Here is a 24955-nt window from a genome sequence, read left to right on the forward strand (position 1 = left end):
GAGGGGATTTGGGGGAGATTTGAGGAGGATTTTGGGGGTCCCCACGTCCCATTCCGGGGTTCCCCTGTTAAAGCTGAGGACGGGGCAGCCCCCCAAGGTTGGGGGGCTCAGGCTGGGTTTTGGGGGGTCCCCGGGGGGGGTTTAGCACCGAATTTTGAGGTTCCTTTAGCCCGGGATTGGGGCCGGGCGGGAGCAGGGCAAGGGGGGAAACAGTCTCCAAAATTCTTTTTTTCTATTTTTTTTTTTTTTTTGGGGTGAAAAACCCCAAAATTATCAAAATTATCAAAAGAGCAACTCAAAAGCTTAATAAATAACGAGGAATTGGGGAAGAAAAAACAAAAAAAAAAAGCACAAAAAAGTCTTTTCCTATTCAATATTTAAATAAGTTTGTTTATAAAAAGGAGAATTAAGGGCTCCCCCTGGGCGGGGCCAGTTGGGTTTTTGGGGTGTGTTTCTGTTTTTTTGGGGTTTTTTTGTTGTTGTGGTTTTTAAATAATTTTTGTTTTGCTTTTTTTTACTGTTTTTTTTTTTTTTTTTATAGCCAAAGTCAGTGCAAAGGAGTAGAAAAGAAAAAAATAAAAATAATCAAAACAACACAACCCAACAGTTCCATGCCCTAAGGATGGGAGGGGGGAAATTTTTTTGGGGGGAAAAAATGGGAATTTGAGGTTTGGGGGGGATTTTTCCAACCTCAGTTTTTGTACTCATGGTGCACGATGTGGGAAGGGAAAAAAGGGGAAAATTGGGGGAAAAAATGTGAATTTGAGGCAGGGAAAATTTTTTTCCAACCTCACATTTTGCTCAGGATGTTGGAGGGGAAAATTGGGGGAAAAAATGGGAATTTGAGGCTTGGGGAGGGAATTTTCCAACCTCACATTTTGTGCTCGGTGTGCACAATATAGAAGGGGAAATTTGAGGGGAAATGGGAGGGGAAAAATCAGGGAAAAAAAGAGGAATTTGAGGTGGGGGAGTTTTGCAACCTCACATTTTGTGTTTGGGAGGGGAAAAATTGGGACGAAATCAGGAAATTTAGGGCAGGAATGGGGAGTTTTTTCCACCTCATATTTTGTATTTTCTGAGCATGATTTAGGAAGGGAAAATTGGGATGAAATCAGGAAATTTGAGGAAGGAAAGGGAGTTTTTCTACCTCATAATCTTGTGCTCACCACACACAATTTAGGAGGGGAAAATTGGGATGAAATCAGGAAATTTGAGGCAGGAAAGCGATTTTTGCCACCTCACATTTTGCATTTTCCAAGCACAATTTAGGAGGGGAAATGAGAGGAGAAAATTGGGGTGAAATCAGGAAATTGGAGGATTTTCCCACCTCACATTTTGTGTATCCCCAGCACAATTTCAGAGGGGAAAATTGGGGTGAAATCGGGATGAAATTGGGGTAAAATCAGGAAATTTGAGGTAGGAAAAAGGGAGTTTTCCCACCTCACATCTTGTGCTCACCACACACAATTTAGGAGGGGAAAATTGGGATAAAATCGGGGTGAAATCAGGAAATTGGAGGATTTTCCCACCTCATATTTTGCATTTTCTGAGCACCATTTAGGAGGTGAAAATCAGAGAACTGAAATCAGGAAATTGGAGGATTTTCCCACCTCACATTTTGCGTTTTTGGAAGGGAAAATTGGGGTGAAATTGGGGTAAAATCAGGAAATTTGAGGCAGGAAAAGGGGAGTTTTCCCACCTCACATTTTGTGTATCCCGAGCACAATTTTGGAGGGTGAAATGGGGGAATTTGAGGCAGGAAGGTGGAGATTTTCCCACCTCACATTTTGTGTTTTCGGAGGGGAAAATCGGGGTGAAATCAGGAAATTGGAGGATTTTCCCACCTCACATTTTGTGTATCCCCAGCACAATTTCAGAGGGGAAAATCGGGCTGAAATCGGGATGAAATTGGGGTAAAATCAGGAAATTTGAGGCAGGAAAAAGGGAGTTTTCCCACCTCACATCTTGTGCTCACCACACACAATTTAGGAGGGGAAAACTGGGGTGAAATGGGGGTGAAATCAGGAAATCCGAGGCAGGAAAAGGGGGAGTTTTCCCACTTCACATTTTGCGTTTTTGGAGGGGAAAATCGGGGTGAAATCAGGAAATTGGAGGATTTTCCCACCTCACATCTCGTGTATCCCGAGCACAATTTCAGAGGTGAAAATCGGGGTGAAATCGGGAAATTTGAGGCAGGAAAAGGGGGGGATTTTCCCCTCTCACATTTTGTGTATCCCGAGCACAATTTCGGAGGGTGAAATGGGGGAATTGGAGGCAGGAAGGTGGAGATTTTCCCACCTCACACCTCGTGTATCCCGAGCACAATTTCAGAGGTGAAAATCGGGCTGAAATCGGGGTAAAATCGGGCTGAAATCAGGAAATCCGAGGCAGCAAGGGGGCGCTTTTCCCACCTCATATCTTGTGCTCGCCCCGCACGATGTGCGAGGAGAACTCGTAGCGGTCCTGGCTGCGGTAGCCGCAGATGTTGCACTCGAAAGGGTCCCTGAAGCCGTGGCAGCCCATGTGGATGGTGAACATGACGTGGTCCAGGAAGAGCACCCGGCAGTGCTCGCAGCAGAAGGCGCGCAGCTGCTCGCCCTCCTCGTTGAGCACCCGCAGCGATTCCTTGGGGTAACACCGCGCCGCCCCGTCCGCCTCCTCCTTGGGCTCCTCCTTGGCGTAGGCGGGGCTGTGGCGGCTGCTGCCGCCGCCCGCCCGCTCCTCCTGGATGCTCTCGGTGTCCGTGGAGTCCTGGCAGCCGTTGGACGGCGATCCCCCGGTATCACCGGCGCCGCCGGAGCGGCTGCGGAAAATCACCGGGATGCCCTCGGCGCCGTCCTCGGTGGAATCGCGGCCCCGCGGCAGCTCGAGGCGGGCGGGCAGCGCCTGGATCTGGGTGTACACGGAGCTGATGACCGGCGTGACCTCGGTGATGCAGTTGGTGGCCAGGCGGAGCGGGCGCAGCGCGTCCCCCGCGCCCAGCAGGGACAGCGGGCCGGCGTAGGGCGGCTCCAGGGCGTGGCCGCGGGACGGAACCACCTCCACGTCCTTGTCAAAGCCGGGGCTCACATCGAACGGCAGCTCCGAGAGGGCGAAGCGCATCTGCTTCTCACCTGGGGGGCAAAGAGGGGCACCCCAAAGTCAGAGACAGGGAGAGGGGGGACCCCGGAATCAGAGAGAGCGAGTGGGGACACCCCAAAGTCAGACAAAGGGAGAGGGGGGACCCCAAAGTCAGAGGCAGGGAGAGGGGGGACCTCGGAATCAGAGAGAGCGAGTGGGGACACCCCAAAGTCAGACAAAGGGAGTGGGGACACCCCAAAGTCAGAGAGAGGGGCTGGGGACATCCTAAAGTCGGAGAGAGGGGTTGGGGACACCCCAAAGTCAGAGAGAGGGGTTGGGGTGGAATAGGGACACCCCAAAGTCAGAGAGAGAGAGAGGGGACACCCCAAAGTCAGAGAGAGGGGCTGGGGACACCCCAAAGTCAGAGACAGGGAGAGGTGGTACCCCGGAATCAAAGAGAGGGAGAGGGGGGACCCTAAAGTCAGAGAGAGGGAGAGGGGGGACCCCGGAATCAGAGAGAGGGGCTGGGGACACCCCAAAGTCAGAGAGAGGGAGAGGGGGGACCCCAGAATCAGAGAGAGGGAGTGGGGACACCCTAAAGTCAGAGAGAGGGGTTGGGGACACCCCAAAGTCAGAGAGAGGGGTTGGGGTGGAATAGGGACACCCCAAAGTCAGAGACAGGGAGAGGTGGGACCCCGGAATCAGAGAGAGGGAGAGGGGGCACCCCAAAGTCAGAGAGAGGGCATGGGGACACCCCGGAATCAGAGAGAGGGAGAGGGGACACCCCAAAGTCATAGAAAAGGAGTGGGGTGGGATGATGGCACCCCGAAATCAGAGAGAGGGAAAGGGGGCACCCCAAAGTCAGAGAGAGGGAGAGGGGGCACCTCGAAATCAAACAGAGGATTGTGGGGACACCCCACAATCAGAGGGAGTTGCTGGGGACACTCCAAAGTCACTGAGAGGGGTTGGGGACACCCTCAGGACACCCCAGAATCAGAGAGAGGGAGAGGGGACACCCCAGAAACAGAGAGAGGGGTTGGGGACACCCCAAAGTCAGAGACAGGGAGAGGGGGGACCCCGGAATCAGAGAGAGGGAGAGGGGTCACCCCAAAGTCAGAGAGAGGGCATGGGGTGGGATAGGGACACCCCAAAGTCAGAGAGAGGGCATGGGGTGGGATAGGGACACCCCAAAGTCAGAGAGAGGGGCTGGGGACACCCTCAGGGCACCCCAAAATCAGACAGAGGGAGAGGAGACACCCCGGAATCAGAGGGAGGGAGAGGGGACAGCCCAGAGTCAGAGAGAAGGGTTAGGGGCACCCCGGAATCAGAGAGAGGGGTTAGGGACAGCCCAGAGTCAGAGAGAAGGAATGGGGACACCCTCAGGGCACCCTAAAATCACCAAGAGGGGTTGGGGACACACTCAGGGCACCCCAAAGTCAGAGACAGGGAGAGGGAGCACCCCAAAGTCACAGGGAGGGGCTGGGGACACCCCAAAGTCACTGAGAGGGGCTGGGGACATTCTGAAATCAGAGAGAGGGAGAAGGGGCACCCCAAAGTCACTGAGAGGGATTGGGGTGGAATAGGGACACCCCAAAATCACCAAGAGGGGTTGGGGACACCCTCAGGGCACCCCAAAGTCAGAGAGAGGGAGTGGGGACACCCCAAAGTCAGAGAGAGGGGTTGGGGACACCCCAAAGTCACTGAGAGGGCATGGGGACACCCTCAGGGCACCCCAAAGTCAGAGAGAGGGGTTGGGGACACCTTGAAATTGGACAGAAGGGTTGGGGACACCCTGAAATCAGAGAGAGGGTGTGGGGACACCCCAAAATCAGAGGGGTTGAGGACACTCTCACGATACCCCAAAATCATTGAGAGAGGGATTGGTGTGGGATGGAGAAACCCCAAAATCACCAAGAGGGGTTGGGGACACCCTCAGGATACCCCAAAATCAGAGAGAGGTGTTAGGGTTGGATGGAGAAACCCCAAAATCACCAAGAGGGGTTGGGGACACCCTCAGGGCACCCCAAAATCCGAGGAGGTTTTTTGTTTATCTGTGCCAGTTTTTTATCAATTTGAGGAGGTTTTTTTGTTAATTTGAGGCCCCATTTTGAGGCCTTCGCGTGTGGGGATTCCCTTTCCTGCCCCACATCACCCATGGGGGAATTCTTCCAATTTTTCCAGCCTTTACCCCCAAATTTCTGGGGCTTGGAGCATTTTCTCAAGGTTGTTAATTTGAGGGGTTTTTTTTGTTTAATTTTGCTGATATGTTTTAATTTAAAGGGGTTTTCTTCAGTGTGAGGGGAAATTTCTTTAATTAAAGCTTTTCTCTAAAAATGAGTTGCTTTTCTTTTGATTTGAACTAATATTTTTCCATTTGAGCCTGTTTTTTGGTTAATTTAAGGAGCTTTTTGTTAATTTGTAGGTATTTCTTCATTTAAGGTCTTTTTTAATAGTGTGAGGGAAAATTTCTTTAATTAAAGGGTTTTTAAAAAAATGAATTGCTTTTCTTTTCATTTGAATTTATATTTTTCAATTTGAACAGGTTTTTTGTTAAATTGAGGCTTTTGTGTGGGATTTAAGGCGGTTTTTGAAATGCGAGGGGAAATTTTTTAATTTTTTGTTTTGTTTTTTTAAAGAGATGCTTTTCTTTTAATTTGTACTTCTCTTTCAATTTAACCCTTTCTTTTTTGTTAATTTGAGACCCATTTTGAGGCTTTTGTGTGGGGATTCCGCTCCCCCCTCACACCCGGCCGTCCCTGAGGCTGCCCCTCACCTCCCGCCGAGGGAATTTTTCCATTTTCCCGTCATTTCCATCCTTTTCTTATCCACAACTTTTTGCGGCTTGGAGCCTTGCTTTTCTTTTAATTTGAATTTTTTTTTGCAATTTGAGCCGGTTTGATCTTAATTTGAAGGTTTTTTTTGTGGGGATTCTCCTTCCTGCACCGCTCCCCCCCTCACACACCCGGCCATCCCTGAGGCCGCCCCTCACTTCCCGCCGAGGGAATTTTTCCATATTTTCCTTACCCACAAGGAAAAGATGGAAATTATGGAAAAATTCTGCGGCTTGGAACGTTTCCTCTGGGTTTTTGTTGACTTAACGATTTTTTGTTGTTGTTGTTGATTTGCTGGAATTTTTTAATGTAGGGATTTTTTAAAATGTGAGGGGAAATTTTTAAATTTTTTTAAGAGATGCTTTTCTTTTAATTTGAACTTAACTTTCAATTTGAGCCGGTTTTTGTCTTAATTTGCGACCCATTTTGAGGCTTTTGTGTGGGGATTCCCCTTCCCGCGCCGCTCCCCCCCCCTCACACCCGGCCATCCCTGAGGCCGCCCCTCACTTCCCGCCGAGGGAATTTTTCCATTTTTCCATCATTTCCATCTTTTCCTTACCCACAAATTCCTGCAGTTTAGAGTATTTCCTCTGAGCTTTTCTTGATTTGAAGGCTTTTTTTTTTTTTTGTTAATTTACGGGTATTTTTTCATGTAAGCGTTTTTTGGTTTTTTGGGTTTTTTTATGTGAGGGAAAATTTTTAATTTTTTTAAAATGAGTTGTTTTTCCTTTGACTTTCTCTTTTTCAATTTGAACCGTTTTTTGTTAATTTGAGGTTTTTGTGTGGGGATTCCCCTTCCCGCGCCGCTCCCCCTCCCCTCACACCCCGCCATTCCTGAGGCCGCCCCCCTCACTTCCCGCCGAGGGAATTTTTCCATTTTTCCATCATTTCCATCTTTTCCTTACCCACAAATTCCTGCAGTTTGGAGTATTTCCTCTGAGCTTTTCTTGATTTGAGGGCTTTTTTTTTTTTTTTGTTAATTTACGGGTATTTTTTCATGTAAGCGTTTTTTGGTTTTTTGGGTTTTTTTATGTGAGGGAAAATTTTTAATTTTTTAAAAAATGAGTTGTTTTTCCTTTAATCTGACTTTATATTTTTCAATTTGAACCGGGTTTTGTTAATTTGAAGCTTTTGTGTGGGGATTCCCCTTCCCGCGCCGCTCCCCCTCCCCTCACACCCCGCCATTCCTGAGGCCGCCCCTCACTTCCCGCTGAGGGAATTTTTCCATTTTTCCATCATTTCCATCCTTTCCTTACCCACAAATTTCTGCGGCGTGGATCGTTTCCTCTTGGTGAAGCTCCCTGCCAACCGCTCGATAAAGGTGGGGCGCTCAGGGTGCAGCAACGCCTCGGGCACCATGTCCAGCTCCCGGATTTCCTCTCCTGCAGAACGCAAACAAAGAGGGGGAAAAAAAAAAAAAATAAAAATTCCGGGATGAGCGGGGCGGGAGCTGCGGGCTGGGAGGGCCCCTGGGAGCGGCTGCCGGAGCCGGGCTTACCCCGTGCTTCTCCCCGCGGCTCCCGGATCCCTCCTGCTTCCAGCGGGGCCCGCTCCTGCCGCCGTGAGGGGGGGAGAGGAGGCGGCTTCAGGCCCGCGATTGTTCCGCCGGCCCCGCCATGGCCCCCGGGGAAAAGCGGCTGCGATGGGGTCTGAGCTTGGGGGATTCGGGACGAGGGTGGGCACTGAGGTTAAAAATTCGGCTGGGGAGTGGGCACTGAGCGTAAAAATCCGGGTGGGAATGGCTCCGGAGCTGGGGGATTCCGGTTGGGGATGGTCAGTGATGCCGGAAATCCTGCTCTGAAATGGCCCCTGAACCGGGCATTCCGATCGGGAATGGGCCCTGACCCTAAAAATCCTGGTCTGGAATTGTCTCTGATCCTAAAAATCCTGCTCTGAAATGGCCCCTGTGGTCGGGGATTCCGATCGGGGATGGTCTCTGATCCTAAAAATCCTGCTCTGAAATGGTCCCTAGTCCTAAAAATCCTTGTCTGGAATGGTCTCTGATCCTAAAAATCCTGCTCTGAAATGGTCCCTAGTCCTAAAAATCCTTGTCTGGAATGGTCTCTGATCCTAAAAATCCTGCTCTGAAATGGCCCCTGATCCTAAAAAATCCGGTCTGGAATGGCCCCTGTGCCTGGGAATTCCAGTCAGGAATGGGTCGTGATCTTAAAAATCCTGGTCTGGAATTCTCTCTGATCCTAAAAGTCCTGCTCTGAAATGGTCCCTGATCGTAAAAATCCCTGTCTGGAATGGTCCCTGATCCTAAAAATCCTGCTCAGATATGGCCCTTGATTTTAGGAATCCCAATTGGGATATTCCCAAAAATCCTGCTCTGAAATTGCCCCATATCCTGGGAACCCCAATAGGGAATATTCCCAAAAATCCCACTCTGAAATGGGCTGCGATCATGGGAACCCCAATTTGGGATATTCCCAAAAATCCCACTCTGAAATGGGCTGCGATCATGGAACCCCAATTTGGGATATTCCCAAAAATCCCACTGAAATGGGCTGTGGTCCTGGGAACCCCAATTTGGGATATTCCCAAAAATCCCACTGAAATGGGCTGCAATCATGGGAACCCCAAATTGGGATATTCCCAAAAATCCCATTCGGAAATGGGCCCTGATCCTAAATATCCCAGAGGTTCCAGGAGCCCAGGAATGCCCCAATTTTGGCTTTTTCCAGGAAAATTCTGGGAATGGGGTTTGGGGTCAGGGATTTGGGATCTGCTGTGGGGGCAGTGGACTTCCCAACACTTGCCAAACATTTCCATGGATTTGGGATCACATTCCCAACCCTTTTTCCAGAGATTTGGGATCACAATCCCTCAGTCCCAAACCTTTTCCATGGATCTGGGATTTTCCCAGGATTTCCCTGGGATTTTCCCAGGATTTTTTAGGATTTTCCTGAGATTTCTTCAGGATTTTCCTGGGATTTTCCCAGGATTTCTTCAGGATTTTTTTTGTTGATTTCCCTGGGATTTTTCCAGGATTTCCTTGGGATTTTTCCATGATTTTTCCAGCATTCCCAGACCCACCTGTCTGTGCGGGGTTTTCCATTGGAGGTTCCTTTATCTGTGGATTTGGGATCCCAATGCCCCATTCCCACCCCATTTCCTGTCCCTGGGGATTCAGGATCCAGGATTTTCATGGGATTTCTTCGGGATTTCTTCAGGATTTTCCTGGGATTTCTTCGGGATTTTCCCAGCATTTTCCTTGGATTTTTCTGTGATTTTTCCATTATTTCTCTGTGATTTTTCTGGGATTTTTTCCGTGATTTTTCCATTATTTCTTCAGGATTTTCCTGGGATTTTTCTGTGATTTTTCCCTGAGATTTTTGTGGGATTTCCATGGGATTTTCCCAGGATTTTTTTGGTATTTTCTTGGGATTTCTCCGGGATTTTCCTGGAATTTTTCTGTGATTTTCCCAGGACTTTTCCAGGATTTCTCTGGGATTTTCATGGGATTTTGGTGGGATTTTCCCAGACCCACCTGTCTGTGCAGGGCTCTCCCTCTGCAGGAAGCCGTGGCAGCGCTCCCTGTGCCCATGGGTTTGAGATTCCAATTCCCTATTCCCTGTCCCCTGGAGGTTCAGGATGTGGAATTTTGGTGGGATTTTCCTTGGATTTTTCCGTGATTTTCCTGGGATTTTTCTGTGATTTTTCCCTGGGATTTTTGTGGGATATCCATGAGATTTTTCCAGGATTTTCTCGGTATTTCTCCAGGATTTTTCTGGGATTTTCCCAGGACTTTTCCAGGATTTTCCTGGAATTTTTCTGTGATTTTCCCAGGACTTTTCCAGGATTTCCCTGGGATTTTTCTGGGATTTTCATGGGATTTTGTTGGGATTTTCCCAGACCCACCTGTCTGTGCAGGGCTCTCCCTCTGCAGGAAGCCGTGGCAGCGCTCCCTGTGCTCCTCCAGGCTGCTCTGCTGTTTGTAGCTGCGGCCACACGAGCTGCACTTGTAGGGTTTGCCCACCGTGGGGGAGGAAACTGAGAATAACAGGACACGGGGTCAGGATTTGGGATTTGGGAATCAGGATTTGGCATTTGGGTTATCTCCTGCTATGAGCTGCACTTGTCGGGCTTGTCCACAGTTGGGGAGCACAGTGGGAATGGGAAAGGAACATGGAAATCAGGATTTGGGATGTGGGGTTTGGATAGCAGGGTTTGGGATATGGAGAACTGGATTTCTTTAGGGTTTTCCCTCCTATTTCCCACTGCTCTGCACCCTTTGAAAAACCCAAAATTTCTCCTGTAAACCCAACAAACAGCCCTGAACCAACACCGGGACCTCTTCCCACCAAACCCTGACCATTATCCCCCACTCCCAACATCCCCACCACTCCCAACCCCATCCCCAAAATTCCCAACATTCCCACCCCATCCCCACCATTCCCACCCCATCCCCACCATCCCCAACCCATTCCCACCCCATTCCCAGCATTCCCAACCCCATTCCTGAAATTCCCACCCCATTCCCACCCCCATCCCAACCCCATTCCCACCATCCCCAACCCATCCCCATCCCCACCATTCCCAACCCCATTCCTGAAATTCCCAACCCCATTCCCAGCATTCCCAACCCCATTCCTGAAATTCCCATCCCATTCCCACCATCCCCACTCCATCCCAACCCATCCCCACCATTCCTGACCCCATCCCCACCATTCCCAACCCCATCCCAACCCCATCCCCACCATCCCCGCTCCGTTCCCAACATTCCCCATCCTCATCATCCCCAACCCATCCCCACCATCCCAACCCCATTCCCACCACTCCCACCCCATCCCCAACCTATCCCCACCCCATTCCAACCCCATCCCCACCATCCCCACTCCATCCCCAACCTATCCCCATCTCATTCCCACCATCCCAACCCATCCCCACCATTCCCCACCCCATCCCATCCCCACTCCATCCCAACCCCATTCCCACCATTCCTGACCCCATCCCCACCATTCCCAACCCATCCCCAACCCCATCCCCATCCCATCCCCACCCCACTCCAACCCCATCCCCACCATCCCCACTCCATCCCCAACCTATCCCCATCCCATCCCCACTCCCACCATTCCCAACCCCATCCCCACCCCACCCCCACCACTCCCAACCCCATCCCCAACCCATTCCAACCCCATCCCCACCATCCTGACCCCATTCCCACCATCCCCACTCCATCCCAAACCCATCCCCACCATTCCCACCATCCCCACTCCATCCCCAACCTATCCCCATCCCATCCCCACCCCATTCCCACCATCCCCACTATCCCCACTCCCACCATTCCCAACCCCATCCCAACCCCATCCCCACCATCCCCACTCCGTTCCCAACATTCCCCATCCTCACCATCCCCAACCCATCCCCACCATCCCAACCCCATTCCCACCACTCCCACCCCATTCCCATCCCATCCCCACCCCATTCCAACCCCATCCCCACCATCCCCACTCCATCCCCAACCTATCCCCATCCCATCCCCACTCCCACCATTCTCAACCCCATCCCATCCCCACCCCATTCCAACCCCATCCCCACCCCATCCCCAACCCATCCCCACCATCCTGACCCCATTCCCACCATCCCCACTCCATCCCAAACCCATCCCCACCATTCCCACCATCCCCACTCCATCCCCAACCTATCCCCATCCCATCCCCACCCCATTCCCACCATCCCAACCCATCCCCACCCCATTCCAACCGCACTCCCACCATCCCCAACCCCATCCCCATCCCATTCCCACCATCCCCACTATCCCCACTCCCACCATTCCCAACCCCATCCCAACCCCATCCCAACCCCATTCCCACCATCCCAACCCATCCCCACCATTCCCAACCCACTCCCACCATCCCCACCCCCTCCCTGCAATGCCCCCCGTGCCCACCGGAGTGGGTGCGCAGGTGCCCGCTGAGGGCGTCGCGGCGCCGGCAGGCGTAGGAGCAGAAGGGGCACTTGAAGGGTTTCTCCCCCGAGTGCAGCTTGATGTGGCGCAGCAGGTTCCCCTTCTGCGTGAAGGAGGCGCCGCACTGCTGGCACTGGAAGGGTCGTTCTCCTAAAAATCCCAAAAAAAACCCAAATAAAAATCCCAAATTTAACCATAAACCCACACTGCTGGCACTGGAAGGGTCGTTCTCCTCAAAAACCCCAAAAAAAAACCCAAATAAAACCTCCAAATTTAACCATAAACTCTGCACTGCTGGCACTGGAAGGGTCGTTCTCCTAAAAATCCCAAAAAAACCCAAATAAAAACCCCAAATTTAACCCCAAGGCACTGGAAGGGTCGTTCTCCTGAAAAACCCCCAAAAAGAACCCAAATGAAAACCCCAAATTTAACCATAAATCCAACCTGCTGGCACTGGAAGGGTCGTTCTCCTGGAAAACCCCAAATAAACCCCAAATAAAACCCCCAAATTTAACCATAAATCCAACCTGCTGGCACTGGGTCGTTCTCCTGGAAAACCCCAAAAAAACCCCAAATAAAAATCGCAAATTTAACCCCAAATTTAACCATAAACCCGCACTGCTGGCAGTGGAAGGGTCGTTCTCCTGAAAAACCCCAAAAAAAACCCAAATAAAACCTCCAAATTTAACCATAAACTCTGCACTGCTGGCACTGGAAGGGTCGTTCTCCTAAACATCCCAAAAAAAACCCAAATAAAAATCCCAATTTAACCCCAAGGTACTGGAAGGGTCGTTCTTCTGGAAAACCCCAAAAACCCCAAAAAAAAAGCCCAAATTTAACCCCAAGGCACTGGAAGGGTCATTCTCCTGAAAAACCCCAAAACAACCCCAAATTTAACCCCAAATTTAACCATAAACCCGCACTGCTGGCACTGGAAGGGTCGTTCTTCTGGAAAACCCCAAAAAAACCCCAAATAAAAACCCCAAATTTAACCATAAACCCACACGGCTGGCACTGGAAGGGTCGTTCTCCTGGAAAACCCCAAAATTCCCATTTTTTCCCCCAGAATTCCCATTTTCCCCCATTTTCCCCCATTCCCTCACCGGTGTGGCTGCGCTTGTGCACCATGAGCACGTTGGGCCCGATGCACACCATGCCACACCCAGGAATCCCCATTCCCAGCCCCCAAAATTCCCATTTTTTCCCCCAAAATTCCCATTTTCCCCCCAAAATTCCCATTTTCCCCCATTCCCTCACCGGTGTGGCTGCGCTTGTGCACCATGAGCACGTTGGGCCCGATGCAGCCCAAATCTCCATTCCCACCTCCCAGAACTCCCATTTTTCCCCCGTTTTTTCCCCAAAATTCCCGTTTTCTCACCGGTGTGGCTGCGCTTGTGCACCATGAGCACGTTGGGCCCGATGCACACCATGCCACACCCAGGAATCCCCATTCCCAGCCCCCAAAATTCCCATTTTTTCCCCCAAAATTCCCATTTTTTTCCCCAAAATTCCCATTTTCTCCCCAAAATTCACATTTTGTCCCCATTTTTCCCCATTTTTCCCCATTCCCTCACCGGTGTGGCTGCGCTTGTGCACCATGAGCACGTTGGGCCCGATGCACACCATGCCACACTCAGGAATCCCCATTCCCAGACCCCAAAATTCCCATTTTTTCCCCCAAAATTCCCATTTTTTCCCCCAAAATTCCCTTTTTTTCCCGTTTTCTCACCGGTGTGGCTGCGCTTGTGCACCATGAGCACGTTGGGCCCGATGCACACCATGCCGCACACGTCGCATTTCAGTTTCCCGTTGGGCAGGCGGATCCCCCCGGGCGAGCTCGGCTCCGGGAACGGCTCCGGGAAGGGCTCGGCCAGCGGGGACCCCTCGGGCGCCCCCTCGCGGCCCTCCCGGGACAGCGGCCGGCCCGGGGACTCCTCGTCCGAGGACATCTCCACCTTGATGGAGTTGGCTGAGGGCACGAGAAAGGCGTGAGGAGAGGGGGAATGGGGATAAATGGGGATAAATGGGGATAAATGGGGATAAATGGGGATAAATGGGGATAAATGGGGATAAATGGGGATAAATGGGGATAAATGGGGTCAGGAGAGGGGAAAATGGGGATAAATGGGGATAAATGGGGTCAGGAGAGGGGAAAATGGGGATAAATGGGGATTAATGGGGATAAATGGGGATAAATGGGGATAAATGGGGATAAATGGGGATAAATGGGGTCAGGAGAGGGGAAATGGGGATAAATGGGGATAAATGGGGTCAGGAGAGGGGAAAATGGGAAATGGGGTCAGGAGAGGGGAAATGGGGATAAATGGGGATAAATGGGGTCAGGAGAGGGGAAATGGGGTCAGGAGAGGGGAAATGGGGATAAATGGGGATAAATGGGGTCAGGAGAGGGGAAATTGGATGGAATTGCAGAAAAAATGGGATCAGGAGAGGGGAAAATGGGGTCAGGAGAGGGGAAAATGGGGTCAGGAGAGGGGAAAATGGGGATAAATGGGGTCAGGAGAGGGGAAATGGGGATAAATGGGGATAAATGGGGATAAATGGGGATAAATGGGGTCAGGAGAGGGGAAATGGGGTCAGGAGAGGGGAAAATGGGGGAATGGGATCAGGAGAGGGGGAACGGGGTGGGGAGAGGGAGAATGGGGATAAATGGGGTCAGGGGAGGGGAAATTGGGGATAAATGGGGTCAGGGGAGGGGAAATTGGATGGAATTCCAGAAAAAATGGGGTCAGAGGAGGGGGAAATGGAGATAAATGGGGTCAGGAGAGGGGAAAATGGGGATAAATGGGGTCGGGGAGGGGAAATTGGATGGAATTCCAGAAAAAATGGGGTCAGGAGAGAGAAATGGGGAAATGGGGTCAAGAGAGGGGAAATGGGATCAGGAGAGGGGAAATGAGGTCAGGAGAGGGAAAATGGGGATAAATGGGGTCAGGGGAGGGGAAATGGGATCAGGAGAGGGGAAATTGGGGATAAATGGGGTCAGGAGAGGGGAAATTGGATGGAATTGCAGAAAAAATGGGGTCAGGAGAGGGGAAATGGGATCAGGAGAGGGGAAATGGGGAAATGGGATCACGAGAGGGGAGAAGCGGGGTGAGGAAAGGGGAGAAATGGGGGAAATGGGGTGAGGAAAGGGGATAAATGGGGTGGAATTCCCACAAAAAAATGGGGTCAGGAGAGGGGGAAAATGGGATAAGAAAGAAAATGGGATGAGAGGGAAAATTCCAGGGGTGGGGAGAGGGGAAAATAAATGGGACCAAGAGAGGGATTTGGGAAAAGGAATCAGGAGAGGGAACCAGGGAAGGGATTTGGGATCAGAGAAGGGATTTGGGATCAGAGATGGGATTTGGGATCAGGGAAGGGAACCAGGGAGGGGATTTGGGAACCAGGGAGGGGATTTGGGATCAGGGAAGGGATTTGGGATCAGGGATGGGATTTGGGATCAGAGAAGGGATTTGGGATCAGAGAAGGGATTTGGGATCCGAGAAGGGATTTGGGATCAGGGAAGGGATTTGGGATCAGGGAAGGGATTTGGGATCAGGGAAGGGATTTGGGATCAGGGAAGGGATTTGGGATCAGAGAAGGGATTTGGGATCAGGGATGGGATTTGGGATCAGAAAAGGGAACCAGGGATGGGATTTGGGATCAGGGCCGCGATTCCTCCCCTCAGTTTTTCCCTGGAATTCTGTCCTGGATCCTCCCCTCCCCTCCTGGCCCCATTCCCACATTTTTTTTGGGAATTTTCCCCCTCTCTGCCCTCATTCCTCCCCCTGGGGAATGTTGGAATTCCCGGGGATTCGGGAGGGGTCACATTCCGGAGGGATTGTCCCACATTCCACAGCTCCCTCTGCAATGCTGACATCCCAAAACTCCGCCAGGACAGGAAAAAAGGGAAATAAAAAGGGCTGGGAGCAAATTCCCAAAAAATCCCTAAAGAATTCCTAAAGAATTCCCAAATTCCAGAGGTGCCACCCTGGAATTCCACAGTTCCGTGGGGTTTTTCAGGATAAAAAAGGGATTTTAAAAAGGATTGAGGGGAATTCCAGGAGTTTTCCACATTCCAGAGGATTCCCCCAGGGCCTCGCAGCCTTTGGGATGGAAAATTCCAGAAATTCCTGGGGTTTGCCAGGAAAAATGGGGGGAAGGAGGGGTGGGAGGGAAATCCCAGAGAATTTCAGGGGTTCTGTTCCCAAAATCCCAGAGTTTGGGATTGTTTCCATTTAAATCCCCAAATTTGGGATTGATTCCATTTAAATCCCAGAATTTGGGATTGATCCCATTTAAATCCCAAATTTTGGGGTTGATCCCATTTAAATCCCAAATTTTGGGATTGATCCCATTTAAATCCCAAATTTTGGGATTGATCCCATTTAAATCCCAGAATTTGGGATTGATCCCATTTAAATCCCCAAATTTGGGATTGATTCCATTTAAATCCCAGAATTTGGGATTGATCCCATTTAAATCCTCAAATTTGGGATTGATCCCATTTAAATCCCAAAGTTTGGGGTTGATCCCATTTAAATCCCAAAGTTTGGGATTGATTCCATTTAAATCCCAGAGTTTGGGATTGATCCCATTTAAATCCCAAATTTTGGGATTGATTCCATTTAAATCCCAAATTTTGGGATTGATCCCATTTAAATCCCAAATTTTGGGATTGATCCCATTTAAATCCTCAAATTTGGGATTGATCCCATTTAAATCCCCAAATTTGGGATTGATCCCATTTAAATCCCAAAGTTTGGGGTTGATCCCATTTAAATCCCAAAGTTTGGGATTGATTCCATTTAAATCCCAGAGTTTGGGGTTGATCCCATTTAAATCCCAAAGTTTGGGATTGATTCCATTTAAATCCCAAATTTTGGGATTGATCCCATTTAAATCCCAAATTTTGGGGTTGTTCCCATTTAAATCCTCAAATTTGGGATTGATCCCATTTAAATCCCAAATTTGGGATTGATCCCATTTAAATCCCAGAGTTTGGGATTGATCCCATTTAAATCCCCAAATTTGGGATTGATCCCATTTAAATCCCAAAGTTTGGGGTTGATCCCATTTAAATCCCAAATTTGGGATTGATCCCATTTAAATCCCAGAGTTTGGGGTTGATCCCATTTAAATCCTCAAATTTGGGATTGATCCCATTTAAATCCCAAATTTTGGGGTTGATCCCATTTAAATCTCAGTTAGGGATTGAAATTCTGGAGTTTGGGATTGAAATCCCAAAATTTAGGATTGATCCCATCCCAAAATCTTGGGGATATTTTGGGAACATTTTGGGGATATTCTGGGAATATTCTGGGAATATTTTGGGAATATCTTGGGGATATCTGGGGGGTATTCTGGGGATAGCTTGGGAATATTTTGGGGAAAATCAGGGAATATTTCGGGGACATTTTGGGGAAAATCAGGGAATATTTGGGAACATTTTGGGGAAAATCAGGGAATATTTTGGGGACATTTTGGGGAAAATCAGGGAATATTTTGGGGATATTCAGGGAATATTTTGGGGACATTTTGGGGACATTCAGGGAATATTTTGGGGACATTCAGGGAATATTTTGGGGACATTTTGGGGACATTCAGGGAATATTTTGGGAACATTTTGGGGATATTCTGGGAATATTCTGGGAATATTTTGGGAATATCTTGGGGATATCTTGGGGGTATTCTGGGGATAACTTGGGAATATTTTGGGGACATTCAGGGAATATTTTGGGGACATTCAGGGAATATTTTGGGGATATTTTGGGGACATTCAAGGAATATTTTGGGGACATTTTGGGGATATTCAGGGAATATTTTGGGGACATTCAGGGAATATTTTGGGGACATTTTGGGGACTTTCAGGGAATATTTTGGGAACATTTTGGGGATATTCTGGGAATATTTTGGGAATATCTTGGGGATATCTTGGGGGTATTCTGGGGATAACTTGGGAATATTTTGGGGACATTCAGGGAATATTTTGGGGACATTCAGGGAATATTTTGGGGACATTTTGGGGAAAATCAGGGAATATTTTGGGGACATTCAGGGAATATTTTGGGGATATTTTGGGGACATTCAGGGAATATTTTGGGGATATTTTGGGGACATTCAGGGAATATTTTGGGGACATTCAGGGAATATTTTGGGGATATTTTGGGGACATTCAGGGAATATTTTGGGGACATTCAGGGAATATTTTGGGGACATTTTGGGGACATTCAGGGAATATTTTGGGGACATTCAGGGAACATTTTGGGGCCATTCTGGGGGTGCTGGGTACTCACCAGGGGAGCGTGGGGACGAGCGGGGGCTGGGGGGGCTCCGTGCTGCCCCTCCCCCCACGGCCGAGTGGAATTCCTGCTCCAGGGGGGAATCCCCACGGCCTGGGGAGAACAAAAACCCAAAAATCCTGATGGGATTGGCTGGGGATGGAGCCTGGGGCTGCCAAACTGAGCCCTGCTGGGCTGGGGCCGAGACCCCCCTGGAAATGGGAATTTCCCTGTCCCATTCCTGATCCCAAATTCCCCCTGGAATTGGGAATTTCCCCCATTTCTGATCCCAAAATCCCTCTGGAACTGAGAATTCCTCCCCATTTCCAGCCCTGGATTTGGGAATTTCCCCCATTCCTGATCCCAAATCCCCCTGGAATTGGGAATTTCCCCACACCATTCCCAATCCCAAATTGCCCCCTGGAACTGAGAATTCCTCCCCATTTCCAGCCCTGGATTTGGGAATTTCCCTCATTCCTGATCCCAAATTCCTCCTGGAACTGGGAATTTCCCCGCCCCATTCCCAATCCAAAATTCCCTCTGAAACTGGGAATTTCCCCCATTCCTGATCCAAAATTCCCCCCTGGATTTGGGAATTTCCCCACCCCATTTCCACACCCAGATTTGGGAATTTCCCCCCAGTTCCTGATCCCAAATCCCCCCTGGAATTGGGAATTCCTCCCCCCATTTCCTTACCCAGATTTGGGAATTTCCCAGTCCCATTCCTGATCCCAAATTCCCTCTGGAATTGAGAATTTCCCCTCATTCCCAATCCCAAATTCCCCCCTGGAATTGAGAATTCCTCCCCATTTCCAGCCCTGGAATTGGGAATTTCCCTGTCCCATTCCTGATCCCAAATTCCTCCTGGAATTGGGAATTTCCCTGTCCCATTCCTGATCCCAAATTCCCTCTGGAATTGAGAATTTCCCCCATTCCTGATCCCAAATTCCCTCTGGAATTGGGAATTCCCTCCTCCCATTTTCCGCCCTGGATTTGGGAATTTCCCTGTCCCATTCCTGATCCCAAATTCCTCCTGGAACTGGGAATTTCCCTGTCCCATTCCTGATCACAAATCCCCCCTGGAATTGGGAATTTTCCTGATCCCAAATTCCCCCATGGAACTGGGAATTCCTCCCCTCATTTCCTTACCCAGATTTGGGAATTTCCCCCAATTCCTGATCACAAATTCCCCCTGGAACTGGGAAATTCCCTGCCCCATTCCTGATCCCAAATCCCCCCTGGAATTGAGAATTCCTCCCCATTTCCAGCCCTGGAATTGAGAATTTCCCCGCCCCATTCCCAATCCCAAATTCCTCCTGGAATTGGGAATTTCCCCCATTCCTGATCCCAAATCCCAAATCCCCCCACCCCAAATCCCAAATTTCCCTCCCCAATCCCAAATCCCCACCCCAAATTCCCTCCCGAATTCCCAAATCCGAAATTCTGATCCCAAATCCCCCAATCCCAAATCCCCCACCCCAAATTTCCCTCCCCCACCCAAAATCCCCTCCCCAGTTCCCCAATCCCAAATTCTGATCCCAAATCCTCCAATCCCAAATCCCCCCACCCCAAATTTCCTTCCCCAATCCCAAATCCCAAACCCCCCACCCCAAATCCCCCAATCCCAAAGCCCCCCCCAAATCCCCTCCCCAATCCCAAATCCCCCAGTCCCAAACTCCAATCCCAAATTCCCCAATCCCAAAGCCCCCACCCCAAATTTCCCTCCCCAATCCCAAATTCCCCCATCCCAAACCCCAAATGCCCCAAATTCCCCCATCCTAAATCCCCTCCCCAACCCCAAATTCCCTCCCGAATTCCCAAATCCCAAACTGCGATCCCAAACCCCCCAATCCCAAAGCCCCCATCCCAAATCCCCTCCCCAGTTCCCCAATCCCAAATTCGGATCCCAAATCCCCCAATCCCAAAGCCCCCACCCCAAATTTCCTTCCCAAATCCTCCAATCCCAAATCCCCCCACCCCAAATCCCAAATTTCCCTCCCCAACCCCAAATCCCCCCACCCCAAATCCCCCACCCTAAATCCCCCAATCCCAAAGCCCCCACCCCAAATCCTAAATTTCCCTCCCCAATTCCAAATTCCCCAATCCCAAACCCCAAACACCCCAAACCCCCCACCCCAAATTCCCCCATCCCAAACCCCAAATACCCCAAATCCCCCATCCCAAATCCCCCACCCCAAATCCCAAATTTCCCTCCCCAATTCCAAATTCCCCAATCCCCCACCCCAAATACCCCAAACCCCCCACCCCAAATCCCCCAATCCCAAATCCCCCACCCCAAATCCCCCACCCCAAATCCCCTCCCCAACCCCAAATCCCCCAATCCCAAATCCCCCACCCCAAATCCCCCAATCCCAAATCCCCCACCCCAAATCCCCCACCCCAAATCCCCCACCCCAAATCCCCTCCCCAACCCCAAATCCCCCAATCCCAAATCCCCCAATCCCAAATCCCCCACCTCAAAGCCCCCAATCCCAAATCCCCCACCCCAAATTCCCCAATCCCCCACCCCAAATCCCCCAATCCCAAAGCCCCCACCCCAAATCCCCCAATCCCAAAGCCCCCACCCCAAATCCCCCACCCCAAATCCCCCAATCCCAAATCCCCCAAATCCCAAATCCCCCACCCCAAATTCCCCAATCCCCCACCCCAAATCCCCCAATCCCAAAGCCCCCAATCTCAAATCCCCCAATCCCAAATCCCCCACCCCAAATCCCCCAATCCCAAATCCTCCAATCCCAAATCCCCCACCCCAGTTCCCCCAATCCCAAATCCCCCACCCCAAATCCCCTCCCCCTTCCCCTCCCGCTCCCAAATCCCCTCCCCCTCCCTCCCCTCCCCCACCCCGCCGTGGGAACAATCGGAATTTTGGGATGGAAAATTCCCCCTGCAGCAGCTGGGAATGAGATTTCCAAACTTTTCCGGCCCAGCTGGAATTTTTGGCTCGGGGAAAAATCTCCCCGGGAGTTTCCCAAACATTCCCAAAGCCTCCTGAGGGGGAAGGGAGGGCTTGGAAAATTCCCAAATTCCCGGGAAAAGCCTGGGAAAGGTCGGGAGGAGCCGTTCCCACTCCTGGGGAATGTTGGGAATGTCGAGCCCGGGGCAGCCGGGGGGGCCAGGCCGGGAAATTCCCGATGGGCCAGGGCAGAATCCTCAGGAAAATTTGGGATTTTTTAAAGGGTTGGGTTTGCCCGGCTTGGGAATTCCAGAATTACTAAATTTCCCCTCCAGGATCCCGAAATCCTCCTCTAAAATTATCCCTAAATGTCCTCAAGTTCTCCTCCAGAATTATCCCTGAATTCCCCTCCAAGATTACCCTAAATATCCCTGAATTCCCCTCCAGAATTATCCCCAAATTCCCTTCCAGAATTATTCCTAAATATCCCTGAATTCCCCTTCAGAATTATCCCTAAATTCCATTCCAAAATTATCCCCAAATTCCCCTCCAAGATTATCCTAAATATCCCTGAATTCTCCTCCAAAATTATCCCTAAATATCCCTAAATCCTGCTCCAGAATTATCCCCAAATTCCCCTTCAGAATTATCCCTAAAATCCCCCTTCAGATTTATCCTAAATATCCCCAAATTCCCTTCCAGAATTATCCCTAAATATCCCTGAATTCCCCTCCAGGATCCCCAAATCTCTCTCCAGAATTATCCCTAAATATCCCTGAATTCCCCTTCAGAATTATCCCTAAATTCCATTCCAAAATTATCCCCAAATCCCCCTCCAAAATTATCCTAAATATCCCTGAATTCCCCTCCAGAATTATCCCTAAATATCCCTGAATTCCCCTCCAGAATTATCCCTAAATATCCCCAAATCCCCCTTCAGATTTATCCTAAATATTCCCAAATTCCCTTCCAGAATTATCCCTAAATATCCCTAAATGCTGCTCCAGAATTATCCCCAAATTCCCCTTCAAATTATCCCTAAAATCCCCTCCAAAATTATCCTAAATATCCCCAAATTCCCTTCCAGAATTATCCCTAAATATCCCTGAATTCCCCTCCAGGATCCCCAAATCTCTCTCCAGAATTATCCCTAAATATCCCTGAATTCCCCTTCAGAATTATCCCTAAATTCCATTCCAAAATTATCCCCAAATCCCCCTCCAAGATTATCCTAAATATCCCTGAATTCCCCTCCAGAATTATCCCTAAATATCCCCAAATTCCTCTCCAAAATTATCCTAAATATCCCCAAATCCCCCTTCAGATTTATCCTAAATATCCCCAAATTCCCTTCCAGAATTATCCCTAAATATCCCTGAATTCCCCTCCAGAATGATCCCTAAATATCCCCAAATCCCCCTTCAGATTTATCCTAAATATCCCCAAATTTCCCTCTAAAATTATCCCTAAATATCCCTGAATTCCCCTCTAAAATTATCCCTGAATTCCCCTCCAGAATTATCCCTAAATATCCCTAAATTCCCTTCCAAAATTATCCGAAATATCCCCAAATGCCCCTTCAGAATTATCCCTAAATTCTCCTCCAGAATTATCCTAAATAGCCCCAAATTCCATTCCAGATTTATCCCTAAATATCCCCAAATTCCCCTCCAAAATTATCCCTAAATTCCCCTCAAGAATTATCCCTAAATATCCCTAAATTCCATTCCAAAATTATCCTTAAATTCCCCTCCAGAATTCCCAAATTCCCCCTCTAGGATTCCCAAATTTCCCTCCAGAATTATCCCTAAATATCCCTGAATTCCCCTCTAAAATTATCCCTAAATATCCTTAAATCCCCCTCCAGAATTCCAAAATTTTCCCTCTCCAGAATTCCCAATTTTCTCCTCTCCAGGATCCCTGAATTCCCCTTCAGGATTCCCAAATTCCCTCTCCACAATTCCCAAATCCCCCCCAAAATTCCCAAATTTCCCCCTGGAGCTGGATCTGACTGCTCTATCCCTGGACAGGGAATCCCAAAATTCCCAAATTTCTCACTCCTCTATGCCTGGTCAGGGAATTCCAGAATCCCAAAATTCCCAAATTTCCCCTCTGGAGCTGTTCCAGGGGCAAATCCCAAAAATCCCCAAAATCCCAAAAATCCCAAAAATCCCTGGGACGATCCCAGAGCCTCATCCTGACCCCACCTGGATCAGATAAAACTCCCAAGAAAAAAGGGAATTCCAGCATCCCTAAATCCCATTTCTGACCATTTCAGGGGCAAATCCCAAATCCCAAAAAAATCCCAAAAAAATCCCAAAAAATCCAAAAAAAATCCCCAAAAATCCCTTGGGAATCTCCTGGAGCCTCATCCTGACCCCACAAAGCTCTGACTCAACTCCAAGGGGTTTCTCCCATGGAAAAAGGGAATTCCAAAATTCCATCTCTGGTTATCCAAATCCCAAATCCCCAAAACCCCAAAAAAATCCTTTGGCACCAACTTTTAGGAATTTCTCATCCCAATCCCACCCAGATCTTATCCGACCCCAAAAGCTTTTTCCCATGGAAAAGGGGAATTCCAAAATTCTATCTGTGGTTATCCAGAGGCAAATCCCAAATCCCAAAAATCCCCAAAAATCTCTGGCACCAATTTTTGGGATGATCCCAGGTCTGTGTCCCAACCCCACAAGGCTCTGACCCGACCCCAAAAGCTTTTTCCCATAAAAAAGGGAATTTCAGGATCCCTAAATTCCAGCTCTGGTTATCCAGAGGCAAACCCCAAAAATCAAAAATCCTAAAAATCCCTGGCACCAATTTTTGGGATGATCCCAGGTCTGTGTCCCGACCCCACAAAGCTCTGACCCGACCCCAAAAGGTTTTTCCCATAAAAAAGGGAATTCCAGGATCCCTAAATTCCAGCTCTGCCTATCCAGGGGCAAATCCCAAATCCCAAAAACCCCAAAAATTCCCTGGCATGAACCTTTAGGAATCTCCTACAGCCTCATCCCAACCCCACAAGGCTCTGACCTGACCCCAAAAGCTTTTTCCCATAAAAAAGGGAATTCCAGGATCACTAAATTCCATCTCTGCCTATCCAGGGGCAAATCCCAAATCCCAAAAATCCTTGGGACCAATCTTTGGGATGGTCCTGGGTCTGTGTCTCGACCCCACAAGGCTCTGACCCGACCCCAAAAGCTTTTTCCCATAAAAAAGGGAATTCCAGGAACACTAAATTCCATCTCTGCCTATCCACAAGCAAATCCCAAATCCCAAAAATCCCAAAAAAACCCTTTGGCACCAACCTTTAGGAATCTCCCAGATCCTCATCCCGATCCCACAAAGCTCTGACCCGACCCCAAAAGCTTTTTCCCATAAAAAAGGGAATTCCAGGATCACTAAATTCCATCTCTGCCTATCCAGGGGCAAATCCCAAAAACCCCATAAATTCCCTGGCACCAACCTTTAGGAATTTCCCAGAGCCTCATCCCGATCCCACCCAGATCTTATCCGACCCCAAAAGCTTTTTCCCATAAAAAAGGGAATTCCAGGAACACTAAATTCCAGCTCTGCCTATCCACAAGCAAATCCCAAATCCCCAAAAATCCCAAAAAAACCCTTTGGCACCAACCTTTAGGAATCTCCCAGATCCTCATCCCGATCCCACAAAGCTCTGACCCGACCCCAAAAGCTTTTTCCCATAAAAAAGGGAATTCCAGGAACACTAAATTCCATCTCTGGTTATCCAGGGGCAAATCCCAAAAACCCCATAAATTCCCTGGCACCAACCTTTAGGAATCTCGCAGATCCTTACCCCGATCCCACCCAGATCTTATCCGACCCTAAAAGCTTTTTCCCATAAAAAAGGGAATTCCAGGAACACTAAATTCCAGCTCTGCCTATCCACAAGCAAATCCCAAATCCCCAAAAATCCCAAAAAAACCCTTTGGCACCAACCTTT

The 24955-nt window shown here is 49.3% G+C and overlaps 1 protein-coding gene across 1 annotated transcript in view; it reads right to left on the minus strand.

Moving 5' to 3' along the window:
• Nucleotides 1-415: 415 nt before the first annotated feature.
• The window catches only part of IKZF4 (IKAROS family zinc finger 4), a 34688-nt gene continuing 10148 nt past the window's right edge, over nucleotides 416-24955 (minus strand). Inside the window, exons 3-9 of the mRNA XM_058822106.1 lie at nucleotides 18099-18197; nucleotides 13535-13774; nucleotides 11788-11955; nucleotides 9756-9887; nucleotides 7381-7395; nucleotides 7148-7273; nucleotides 416-3113 (exon numbers count right to left, since the gene is read on the minus strand). Of these exons, the coding sequence (XP_058678089.1) occupies nucleotides 2413-3113; nucleotides 7148-7273; nucleotides 7381-7395; nucleotides 9756-9887; nucleotides 11788-11955; nucleotides 13535-13774; nucleotides 18099-18197 (1481 nt within the window). The 3' untranslated portion in view covers nucleotides 416-2412. The remainder of the gene's footprint in view (nucleotides 3114-7147; nucleotides 7274-7380; nucleotides 7396-9755; nucleotides 9888-11787; nucleotides 11956-13534; nucleotides 13775-18098; nucleotides 18198-24955) is intronic.

The sequence above is a fragment of the Ammospiza caudacuta genome, chromosome 31 (assembly GCF_027887145.1).
Source record: "Ammospiza caudacuta isolate bAmmCau1 chromosome 31, bAmmCau1.pri, whole genome shotgun sequence".
NCBI classification, from domain to species: domain Eukaryota; kingdom Metazoa; phylum Chordata; class Aves; order Passeriformes; family Passerellidae; genus Ammospiza; species Ammospiza caudacuta.